Here is a 12,402-nt window from a genome sequence, read left to right as displayed (position 1 = left end):
GAATGCAGAGTCCTGTGAAACCTGAGTGGTTAAGAAAGTTATTAAGACATCAGCTTTCGTGGGTAAAACCGAGGCAGGAGTGTAGATGGACAAGAAAAGAGAGAGGGTGCTTGGACCTGCTTTCTATTGTTGTGTTCTAGAGATACCCCCCACCTCTAAAACCCTCTTCATCAGATGACTCGGAGTGGAGTTTACACCCACGAAAGCGGATGTCCTAACACATCTCTTAGTCCCAAAGGTGCCACAGAACCTCTTGTTGTCTTTACAGACAGATTAATACAGTGACTCCTTCTGAGACTTATCAGTTACATGGTCACAACTAGCTCTCCCCTGATGCGCCCTTCCTCCCTTGTATTGAAACCCCTGGAGCTTAGTATCAGAGGGGTAGCCGTGTTAGTCTGAATCTGCAAAAGCGACGAGGAGTCCTGTGGCACCTTATAGACTAACTGAAGTGTAGGAGCATAAGCTTTCGTGGGCAAAGACCCATGCATCTGACGAAGTGGGTCTTTGCCCACGAAAGCTTATGCTCCAACACTTCAGTTAGTCTATAAGGTGCCACAGGACTCCTCGTCGCCCTGGAGCTTGGACGTCTCTTGCTGACACCGGCCTGACTTTGGTTCCATCCTGCCACGTCTGAGAGCCGAAGATAATGATGTGAGTCAATAGACCCCTAATTAAATGTCTATGGCTAGTCATCAGGGCAGACAGAGAATTATGGGCTTCTATACGAGAAGGGCTGTGTCTAGACTGGCCACTTTTTCCGGAAAAGCAGTTGCTTTTCCGGAAAAACTTGCCAGCTGTCTACACTGGCCGCTTGAATTTCCGCAAAAGCACTGATGATCTCATGTAAGATCGTCAGTGCTTTTCCGGAAATACGATGCTGCTCCTGTTCGGGCAAAAGTCTTTTTCCAAAAAACTTTTGTGCAAAAGGGCCAGTGTAGACAGCACAGTAGTGTTTTTCCGCAAAAAAGCTCTGATCACGAAAATGGCCATCGGGGCATTTTTGCAGAAAAGTGCGTCTAGATTGGCCACAGACGCTTTTCCGCAAAAAGTGCTTTTCCGGAAAAGCGTCCTGCCAAACTAGACGCTCTTTTCCAAAAATGCTTTTAATGGAAAACTTTTCCGTTAAAAGCATTTCCGGAAAATCATGCCAGTGTAGACGTAGCCAAGGTGTTTAGTGGTAGAGAGCGGGGAAAGAGGGTTTCATTGGTACAAATGAAGGACTGGAGGATGGAGAGGGTTAAAACCAGCAGAAAGTTGTTGTCTGACAGAGAGCAGAGAAACTGGAGATCTCTGTGGACAGAGAGAAGAGAAAACAGGCACAAGCTGAACACGGATCAGGGGGATTCTGGATTTGAAGTCTTGTGTCTGGTCCCCGCTCTCGTTCCTCTCCCTGACTCTAGGGCTGGGATCCTAAGGAGGAATATTCACTCAGACACGCAGACCCGGGATTATCTCCAGAGGTGGGGAGCAGTCTGTAACCAGGACACACTTGGATGTTCTCTGCCTCTTACTCCTCGCACCTCAGCACCTTCTCTTTTCCCAGCAGGAACATTCTCTGTTCTGTTTATTATATTTTCACCTTCTTACACAGTGACAGAGCAGGGTCACCCACTGATTAGACATTTGTTGTAATTACCTGCGTCACGTAGGGCTCTCCTCCACTCTGAAAGTCAACAGAGAAATGGGGGTGAGAATTAAGCCAGACAACAAGCTGCACTATCTTAGAAAAGATTGAATCAGAAAAAGAAATAAAACAAACAACAAAAAGGTCCTTACCGAGCTCCGTGCGACATTTACCTAAATAATAAAGAGAAAGAGGCCAGGCTGTAAAATCTCTGGTGTGAAATTAATGACCGCAGGCCCCCAGCTACTGATCACTGAGGCTGATCTCCTGGCCATTGTTTTGTGTCAATTCAGCCTAGGGACTGGATACAGGATAAACCCTGGTGCAAGTCACTTTTCACACTGGTGCAGCTGTGTGAGGGGTCTGAGCCGTGTCAGCTCGACAAGGAAAGGCAGAAGGAGCCCCAAAGACTCCCCCTGGCCAGCGCTCCAGCCTGGAGTCTGGCAAAAAGTCACAACTCTGACTCATGAAGTGCCAGCATGTTGAGGTTGTGGGCACTGACTCTACATGATGCTGACCCCGGTGGCCCCATCTTTACATCTCTCCTGAGCTGCACCAGCCCCTCTCTGACGTTCTTTATATGAAAACATTTCTGCCACGAGCTTCAAGTACATGGACACTCCTCCCTTCCCCCCCCAGGGTACTGGGTCCATTCAGCGCTGGCTTCCTACCCTGTTACTGCAGTGACTAGTTACACAATTAGCATGGGCAGCCTTGCTTAGGGTTGTCAATTGTCATTGTCACATTTGTGTCAAAATCTTCCATAACAGAAAACTGGTTCTCCCAGGAGAAGGAGGGAACTTACTGAGGGTGTCGAGATGTTTCCCTGTAATAGAAAACAAGCACAATTATTTGGAGATTTTTTCAATTGCTCTAGATTTAAAGGAATCTTTCCGTTATGAATCCTCAAGTAACGACCAGGCTGCCCCTCTACCAAGCCATTGCAGCTCTCCAGGGATGGTCACACACAACACCCGCACAGGCCTTTCTTTCAGGAACGTCACCTCCTACCCAGGCTTAGCCCATAGGGAAGGCCGAGGATGGAGGCCAGATGATGAACAAATCCTGCTCTGTTTGGAAAAGGCTGGTTTATGTCACAGCAAATACTTGTGGGGTTGAATCAGATCCCACGGTGCACACAGGGACATCCCAAGAGCGTATCTCAGGCCGTGTCCAGACTCAGGGGTTTTTTCAGGAAAAGTAGCCTTTTCCCGAAAAAACTTCCCCTGCGTCCAGACTCAAGCCGCGTTCTTTCTAAATTATTTCGAAAGAACGCGGCTTTTCTTTCGATGGCGGTAAACCTCGTTTCACGAGGAAGAACGCCTTCTTTCAAAAGTTCCTCTTTCAAAAGAAGGCGTTCTTCAATGTAAATAGGGCTTCTTCAAAAGAGAGCATCCAGACTCGCTCGGTGCTCTCTTTCGAAAAAGCGGATTGCTCTTTCGAAAGATCTGCCTGCAGTCTAGACGCGATCTTTCGAAAGAGGCTCTTTTGAAAGAAGCCTGCAGTCTAGACATAGCCTCAGTGAGGACTTGCTGGGCAGAGCTCTTGGTGTGAATCAGGAGGGCTGGAGCCCAGAGGCCCAGCTGAGGAGGTGGTGGGGCTGAGGGACCGACTCTGAAGGAAGAGTGACCCCCCTCTGGGATCTGGCTAAATAGCTTCCTGCAAGACTCAGCTGGGACTTAGCACCAATCCAACGGATCCATCACACTTGCTTCCTAGAGAACCTCAAAACTTGGTGCCTTGCAAATTGACTCTATGTCTACATATGAAAGCTATTTCGGGATACCAGGGGTATCCCCAAATAGCTACCCCGTGTCTTCACAAGCCACTCCTATTTTCAAAATATTTTTCAAAATAATGGATGTGCTATTTTGACATCCTGGTTACCCTCATTCCATGGGGGATAAGGGATGTCTTGAAGTGGGGTGTTATTTCAAAAATTAAATGCTGTGTAGACAGCCTCTAATTTTGAAATAGCCTATTTTGTAATAAAGTTGAAGTACGTTTGCCATTTGCACAGAGCAAATTGCATATTTTAATTCGAGATAAGGGCGCTGTGTAGACACAGCCCTGAGCCCAAGACAAGGAGCAAACGGTCCTGTTCCTCGTTCAGCTTCCTCTTCCAAAATGCAGCCTGTCTGTCTGTCTGCCTCTGTCTGTCTGTCCCAAGCCTGGGCATTCGCTCACATGTGAGTCTGAATACTGAAGCACCTGACAGTCTCCCACAGCAGCAGGACTAAGCCATCCAGTCATGCTGCAATAATCTGAACACAGGGGAAACGAACATCAGAAACTCCCCAGGGCCGGTATTTCTGTGGAGCCGGGGGGGGGGGGGGGGGTCCAGCGCCAAGCACATTGAACGTCAGTGGAGCTGAGACTCAGGCCTGGTCTGCCCTGGGGGTTTGGGTCGGACTGAGCCCCATGAGGTTGATTTTCCACCTGAAACTAAAGGGGCTGAGCCAGGCGGATCAAAAGACAAAGGAGGCAAAGGGACGGTCGGAACAGCCCTGCCAACATGCTGCTTCTGTGAGCAGCCACACGGGACCCTTGGGGGGGCCCAACCAGCTTCCCCAGCCAGTGCCTGGATTCCTCCCAGGACACTCAGGCAGCCTTGGGCAGTGGTTGTAGCACAGCGAGGTGGGGGAGGGGAGAATGGGCAGCAGGCGAATGAGTCACCGAGAGCCAAGAACTTGTTATAACTTCAGAGATGTCTAAAGTCTCCCTAGGACGTCTCATCGCCAGGCACTGATCCTGGGGAGGGCACTTCTGGAGGGTTTGTCTTGCTAAAAGGGAGTTTAGACAATCGGGTGAGATCTGCTAGTGAATGTGTCTGGAGATGGAGCAGAAATCCTCCCCGCACATCCCCATGAAGCTCTCACAGAGGAACTCTTTGATCCTTCTTGCAAGGTTTCTGGGGAGGCTGCCTTATTCCACCCCCCATGGTAGGGCACCTCCCCACGCCAAGTCAGCATTTCTAACTCCGATTCTGATGTTCCGGTTACACCCTATTTCCCCCCTTTGAGCTTTACCTCTTACTCTGAACAGAAACCAAGCCAGGCAGGCGAATCCCAACAAAATCACCAAGGTCACGCTCCAGCCCACCATCCAGGGAGAGGCTCGTGGGAAAAAGGAGTCTGAAACACAAAGCCCCACTAGTTTGGAAACAGCAGCAACAGGCAGCATTGTAGGGAAATGCTTCACATTAGACTGTGCAAAATACATGGGGGAAAAGCTGTTCCCTGCAATATAAAACTGGCAGAAACCAATTGTAAAACCAGTTTCTGCTCATCCTCTTTTGATCGCATTGAACTTTTGATAATATCAAAGAGGGTATTAAATACCATCATGGTGCGACGAGTCCTAGCCTCTCCTCCCCCATTGCCTTCTCTCAGTCTCTCTCTATCTCGTCATATCACCTTTATGAACATTGCTTGGTGCTTCCCCTGGCAGGGCCTCCTTCTCATTGGCTCATTAATTTCCAGACTCAAACCGTCTGGGCAGAAGGGTCCCTGTGGGGTGTCTGTCTCAGACTGAGCGCTTTGGAAAAGTGCCAGTCAGAATGGACCAACCCTTGCTGAGACAGGGGTGATGGAGTAACACACTGGGAGGGTGCAGGCGAAGGCTCATGGCTGGGACAGGAGGTCGGGGTGCAGGGCACTTACAAGAAGCAGCTTCTTGGGGGTGGGGGTGGGAAGCAGATAGCCCACGACAGGCCACGCTGACCTGTGATTGCTTGTGGGCACCACCTCTTGCAGCTCCTATTGGTCAGGATTCCTGGCCAATGGGAGCTGCAGGAGCAAACCCTGCAGGCGAGGGCAGTGCAGGGAAGGAGCTTCCCTCAGCACATGGGGCAACATGGCTTCAGCCCAGTGGAAGGGAGGGCAGCCGGCAGACACATCTCCCACCGCCCAGCAGTCAGAGCCAGAAAACACACAGAGGCTTTAGTGGCTGCAGCTCAGGCCGCCTGGCTGAGCAGCCCACAAAAAACCCTGCACTTCAGCTGGGCTGGAGATCTTTGGAAAGCCCTGCCTCCCCCCACCCTCAGCACCCCCGTTATCTAGTGTCACTGCAGGGCACTTTCGTGAGTTCACATATTTTAATTCCCTGTAGATGTCAGCATTTTCTGGGTTCAAGATGCTTGTTTCTGGGATCACTACAAAATCCCTGGGGTACATTTTATCCAACATTGTGCCCTCCACCTTCACTTCATCTGAAATACAGTTGTTGTGAGGGGGTCTGAGCACTGGGACTTTCGTACCATTTAGCAACCTGATTTTTAATTCGTGCCGGTATGACAGAGTGGGGTTTTGGTAGTAACTGACCTGATATATAGAAAGTCACTGATTGCCTTTCTGCGTCCATGTGCATGATCCTTATAGAACAGGACAAATTCTTGTTTGAATTTTCCGTTATAACGATAGAATCTTTTATTTTAAAGAAACCACTTTCCTCTTCAGCCTTTGTTTCAATGGATGCAGATAAAGGCTGCCCATTGGGATCTCTCCACAGCACCTGGGGCTGTGGGTACCATCCGGCTGACTGACACACCACTCGGATCCCTCCGTCCTGGTGACCCGCAACAGAGATGCGAGGTGCGGAGCCTAGAGCTGGAATGAATCAGTGTTCAATGAAATGAGCCTACAGCCGAGTGTATAAACGTTCACATTTCCAATAAAATGATTGAATGCACTTTATTGCTGATGTTCATGGAAAGAGGAAATTTGACTTAATGTAACTATCATGGCCCAGAGGCTGTGGCTGTACAAAAAGCCGCTGGTGGCTAAGTCTGAGAAATGCTGCTTTAAATACACTTGAGTTGAGGAAACGTTCTCTCTTCACTACTGTCCCAGCACAGACCAGATACCTGCCCTGAAGAGAACCGTGCTGGGAACAGTCATCCTAGGCCTAGCAGAAGCCTGCTGTAGATTTTCAGAGTGTGTTCAGATAATGTTTTATAGCAGAGTCAGTAGTGCACAAGTGGGAACAGTTGCAGAACGATCCCGTTTATGAAAAAGAAAAGAAAAGATAAAGTGACAAAAAAGCGAGAGGAGAGGCCTGTTTGAAGTCAGGCTGGCCCTGTGCTGATAGGGGAGGGGCGCTAACATGGACGTGGAAGGCTAAAACTTACGTATAAATAACAAAACGGTATCAATCAGTTTGTATAAGAAAGGGAGGTTGAAACGGTGTTGTCCATTGCTAGATGTGACAGTGATGGATCACCCAGTGTTCTTCCCACTTGTGAGTATTTGATCACTACTTGCTGAGCATTTTGCCTTAAGAGTTGTGGGTCTGGGTCTATTACCCAGCTAAAAAGAGACGACAGACCTGAGTTACTGACCTGCGACCTTCAGTTCCAGTACAGCTTCTTCCTGAAAGTCACCATCCTGAACAAAGCAGTGGTACTGGCCTTCGTCAGAACGCCTGACATTGAGAATTCCCAAGTCAACATTCCCATTCATGATGCCGTCTGTCAAAAGCTCCGTCCTGCCGTGATACTCGGGCATCTGCTGCCCAAACTCATCCGCCCCGCGCCGGTACAGGTGCACGAAGGGAGTGAACTCACGTCGGAACCATCTCACCTCCATGTTCTCCGCGCTCATGCTGGGGGACAGGTAACAGGGTAACACGATGTGCCCCCCCAGAGTGGCCATGACAGGGCGACCAGGCCCAACCACTGTGAACTGGGCTGCAAAATGCACCAGGGCGCAGAAAAGACAAAACAAACAAACAAAAGGGGATTCAATAGACAGTTAATGAGTCAGTCACCCAAGGCTCTAAGGTGCATCTAAGGTGTGGGGGTGGGCGGGGAAGGAGGGAGGGCAAAGGGCTGAACCTTCCTCCCTGGAGATTTGTACCAGGGCTGCTGGCCCTTCCCCCTCCTGTCCCTGCCAGGGAGCGATGCCAAAGTGCGCAGCTCGTCTTCCCCCTGCTCCCCAGCCAGAGTGAGGGATGCAGCCAACTGGGCACTTTCCCCTCGCTCCCTGACGAAGGGGAACAGCCGGCAAAGTCCCTGTTAAATCTGAGTTGTGTGGGGGGGGGGGAGCTTCAGTCTCCTCTGCCCCCCCATTAGGGCACCTGCAGGGTGGAGGCTCAGGGCTGGGACCATCACAGATGGGGGCCCCCAGCCAGCCTCTGTCACCAGCCTGGCAATTCCGTCTCTCTCCTGTGCGGCTCTGTGAGGCTCAGTCCCATTCCAGGCACGTCCCATGGTGCTGCCACAGTGGCCCCAGCCCTGCTGCCAATGCGACCGGAGGGGGCTGGGAGGCGCTGAGGGGAAGGCACTTCACCCGGCCTGCTTGGGGTGGGACCGTCACTCGTGGTTTGTATTTAAGAGCCTGTCCGTGGTGTTTTCCCCCACGTCACTTCCCGCCCTTCTATGGAAAGTGTCTTTTCCGCACTCAGACTCAGTGCCTGCAAGGGGGGAGTGTGGCTCCCAGAGGCACCCGGGACTTGCACGTGAATTTCCCCAGGTTATGGGGAGAGGCTGGAACCAGTTCTGTATTAAACGATGGAGCGGAGCCTCTAGACACTGAAGCCCACCCTGGCTGCTACTGGCGCTCCCAGGCAGAGGGGTCACACTTACACATGGGCTAAGGGAAAGTCGACATTCCCACGGCAGTGTGACTGAGACCTGAAATTCAACCCGTAACCAAGTTTTACCCCGTTCGTAACAAAGATTGTTTGCTCGGACTGGAGTTCACACACTGAGCCGTTGGTGCTGTTTTTTGTTCCAGTTTGTGTCAAACAGTGACTCAGGGAGATTGAATAGATCAAAGCAAATCAATCAATCAATCCTGTAAGAAGCAGAAGCAGCCACAGACATTCCTACCTGATTCCAGCTTGTGCACATAACACGTGAGGAAGAAAATGATGAAATGAGCTAGACAGGATCTCGCTCTGGAGCTCTCATAGATGGAAAGAATTTTCATCTCACCCTGAGACGATCCAGAGGACGGGAGAGGAGAGAGAAAACAACAGCAACAAAAATGTGTTGAATGTAACAGTCACGGTGATTTCAGACAATACAGACAGTTCTGAGCGGGATATATTTCTGGCCACGCAGAAGAAGGCCTGACATGCAACTTCAGAGCATTTCCCTGCTTCTGCATAACACAATCACTTTGAATGTTGCATTTCATGGAATACTCTTCGTGCCAAGGGGCAGAACCCCCTTGGTTTTAGGAGAACTCAGAAAACCAGACAGATGTGGGCTCCTGGGGACTGGTGAGCAGAGCCGTCCGTTTTCATCCAGACTGAAATTGTCTATAGGTAAAGCACCAACTGATGCCTGCCACACACCCCTTCCACCGGGCCACCAGCCACCTCACCTTCTCAGCTCTGTGCATTGTGCCTGTGGGGGTTAACGTGTGGACACCCCGAATGGCTATGCTCCCAGACAAAAAGAAAACCAATAATCCACTGAGAAAACTCTCGATAACAGAGATAACGAGGCTGTACGGACTCCAGCGTGATGACTGATGTGACGGTTGGAACACTTGGCGTATCTGTTCCGTAAATCAAGACGTTGACCCCAATAATCGATCTGATCTGTATCGTCAATTTCCTCATGCAAACAAGTGTGAAAGACCCCAAATACCCAGAGGGGGCCGTGTGCTGCCCAATATAAACACCAACAAGGCCTAAATAAAGAGTGAAAAACTTCTCAAAGGAGAATAGTGATAGAAATGTAGCCATGTTAGTCTGGTGCAGCTGAAACAAAAAACAGGACTATGTAGCACTTAAAGACTAACATCTTGTTACTCTTTAAAGTGCTACATAGTCCTGTTTTTTGTCTCAAAGGAGAATAAGGTGAGATCTGGGGTTTCCCAGAGGGGATGAGCAGATGACCAGGGACTAGAAGTTCTGATCTGATCACACTGTAACTGGTTAAAAACACGTTATAATGATTTTGCAATAAAAATGAGTTTTGGAAAAGCATTGCCATTCATTTTCTTATGAGCTGAATGTTTCTGTTTTTTCTTGAGGATCATTTCAATGAGAAAATAGACATTTCTCATTGATTCAACATGGGAATTCTAGTCAAGTAAATTGAAATTATTTTATTAACCCCCTTTCTTATTCTTGCTAGGAACATCCCCTCCCACCCCGAAAATGGAAATACATAGATCGTAGATTTATGTCCATAATATTTCATTAAAATAGAAAATTCTATAAAATATTTCAAACGAAACAAAAACAATTTAAATTTTTTACTTTAGACCATGAATTCCATTTCTTGACTAGCTTCAGCCCTACAGGAGATTTCCCCAGGGCATCTCCCCTCCAATGGGTGCTTGCACAGTAGGAGATACTTGACGATCGGGGTAGAAAATGCCTTTTTTTAAATTACGTGTGTCCAACAGTACAACTGAACTCAGATCTGCTTCAGGCACGTGCTCGGCTCCCTCTTGTGTCAGAAGAGGAACAGGCAATTTTCTGTTTGGGCCGATTGTTTAAATAATTGTTTCTTTCCCCCCCCTTAAAAGTATCAGACACAAAGGACTGTGACGTGAACAGGCAGAAGGGCAGGCTGACCACAGCTGGGTGAGACACCGTACGTCTCCGCCCGTACTCTAGACAGAGGAGGTTAGTTTGTGACAAATCACCCTCAGACACCGCTGAGAACAGGATCAGGCCCAGTGGTCTTGAATAAAACACAACCGCCCTGGGTGGGGGGTGAATCGATGTCTGGCTGGGGAAGGCAACGCCCCTTCCGCCCACAGACCTGCCTTTCCACGCCACCTGGCCACTGGCTCCAACCCTGCTCCTCCCATTATGGCAGCTGGCCCTGGCCAAGGCTCGCAGCAAACCAGCCCCCGCCTCACCCCAACCCCAGTGCTGGGCAGATGTGCAGCCCCATGTCCCACTTGACACACACACCGAGAGCACCAAGCAACCCCCGTCTGCCCATGATCCCTACAGCGCCAGCCCCGGGAGCAGCTGGGCAGCCATCTTGCCGCAGCACGGCTCTGTTGGAGTAGCCAGGCAGCAATGCAGCCCTCCACCCGGTCGTTTTGGGAAGGCAGCTCCTCCCCTTGCCTTTGTCACCCAGCGCCCATGGAAGCCCCAAGAGAAGCAAACGACTAATTCCGCCTGAGTCCCAACTCCCGATTTCCGTGGCTTGGAAAGCGATGGGAACCGCACCGGCGTATAAAGCATTTTCAGTGTCCCCGGGACGTGGGGGTCACAGAAAGAGTAAAACAAGTCTCAGGGGATTATCGAACCTTTGGTTCAATCATCTGATGAAGCCACACGCAGAGTATGTGAGGGGCTAGAACAGGGTTCCCCAGCCTATGGGTCAGGACCCACATATGGGTCGCCGTTACATTTCAAAAGGGTGGCCAAGAACGCCCCAGGTGGCTCTGCCCCTCCCCCCCCCCCATATTTGAATTGCCCTGGGTCACCAAGTCTTCCTGAATAGTTAACAGGGGTCCCCATCCGGAAAAGGTTGGGAGCCGCTGGCTAGAGGGGGCTTTGTGCAGCAAAATGAACCCACCTGATGGATCCTTCGGAGAACCGGCCCCGTCTGCAGGGTGGGATCAAACTGCCCTGGTTCTGCTGCAGCGACTGACACTCCAAGTCATTATTTCAGTGCGTCCCCGGCACAGCCAGGCCCCTGGCTACAGACCAGCGGCAGAGTTCTCCGGTCTCACGGCTTTTCCTCGCCCTTTTCACGCGCCATTTCCATCCCTTCCAAAGGGATTTCTGGGCCTGCCGCCCGGGCGAGAGGGAAAGAGAAAGTGCAGTGGCACAGGCAGGCTGTGCAAAGGGGCACTTATCTCACTCGCTATCATGGGAGGAGGTTGGAGGCGTCTCTTAAAGACACAGCCATGGCCCTGCTGGGCTAAGGCTCCATGCCAGGCCCGCAGGCTCCGGCCTTCCGGCCCAGGAATAATGGGGAAGAGATTTTTCTGCCGTCCGTTCTGTGGGGGACAAGTGGAGGGTTTGAGCATGTCCTGGATGTAAGGGGACTGTTACCCCTTACTAAAACTCTGTGGGAGTTTTTTGGTTTACCAGCTTCAGAAGGGGAAGGGTTCATGAGACTGACAGACCCCAGAGACAATGGAAAGCAGTCAACACTCCAGCTCAGCCTGACTGACAGGTTGTAAGTGGGGATTGTTCTGGCTCTGTCTCTGAGCAAACAGGGAGCTGCAAGAGCAGAGCCAGCTGTGTGCAGAAGAGGTCCTGCAAAGACAGAGAGCTGAAAGAGGAGTACAAGAAGAAGCCCTGCAGCGACAGAACCAGACACAGACAGGCCAAGCAGTGCAGAGCCTGTGTTGAGCAGCAGACTGGCAGTGCTCAGAGCCAAAAGGAACAGAGAAGCAACACAAGGAGCTGGAACTGGCCAAGCAGCACAGCCTGCAGCTGGATGTGGTGAGCTACTGGGACCTGCAAAGTGTGGGGAAAGGCTCTGGACTGGGAGAGGGGTCTGGCCACTTAGAGACTGAGGCTGTGTGGTCACTGCCAGTGCAAGCGTGTCCAGCCTGCAGCCCCTTGCAGCACATCCAGGGCTTCTAAGGAAGAGACTGTGGACTGTCCTTACACTCTGCAGGCTGCTGTTTTGATGTCCCTGTGCTACAGAGCAGGGCTATGTGTTCCCATTTAACCATTCTCGTTTTTTTCTTATTCTATTCTCTTTAATCAGTTGTTGTTTAATAAATTGTATTTGCTTTGAACCTTATGAAGTGATCACTGGGCTAAGAAAGCCTGCAGTGTAAAGAGAGCACCTCGGAGTGGGGACACCCTAACTCCTGCCCCTAGTGACTACAAGGTCA

At 50.5% G+C, this 12,402-nt stretch overlaps 1 protein-coding gene across 1 annotated transcript in view; it reads right to left on the bottom strand.

Moving 5' to 3' along the window:
* The window catches only part of LOC102451853 (uncharacterized), a 32,812-nt gene extending 21,040 nt beyond the window's left edge, over positions 1–11,772 (bottom strand). The window contains exons 1-8 of the mRNA XM_075918318.1: positions 11,124–11,772; positions 8,457–8,562; positions 6,966–7,313; positions 5,950–6,234; positions 4,657–4,761; positions 2,433–2,453; positions 1,780–1,800; positions 1,640–1,666 (exon numbers count right to left, since the gene is read on the bottom strand). Coding sequence (XP_075774433.1) covers positions 1,640–1,666; positions 1,780–1,800; positions 2,433–2,453; positions 4,657–4,761; positions 5,950–6,234; positions 6,966–7,313; positions 8,457–8,556 — 907 coding nt within the window. The 5' untranslated portion in view covers positions 8,557–8,562; positions 11,124–11,772. The remainder of the gene's footprint in view (positions 1–1,639; positions 1,667–1,779; positions 1,801–2,432; positions 2,454–4,656; positions 4,762–5,949; positions 6,235–6,965; positions 7,314–8,456; positions 8,563–11,123) is intronic.
* Positions 11,773–12,402: the final 630 nt, after the last annotated feature.

Source organism: Pelodiscus sinensis, unplaced genomic scaffold, assembly GCF_049634645.1.
Source record: "Pelodiscus sinensis isolate JC-2024 unplaced genomic scaffold, ASM4963464v1 ctg87, whole genome shotgun sequence".
Lineage (NCBI taxonomy): Eukaryota > Metazoa > Chordata > Testudines > Trionychidae > Pelodiscus > Pelodiscus sinensis.
Note: the sequence above shows the minus strand (reverse complement) of the source record. Positions and strands in the feature narration are given on the sequence as shown.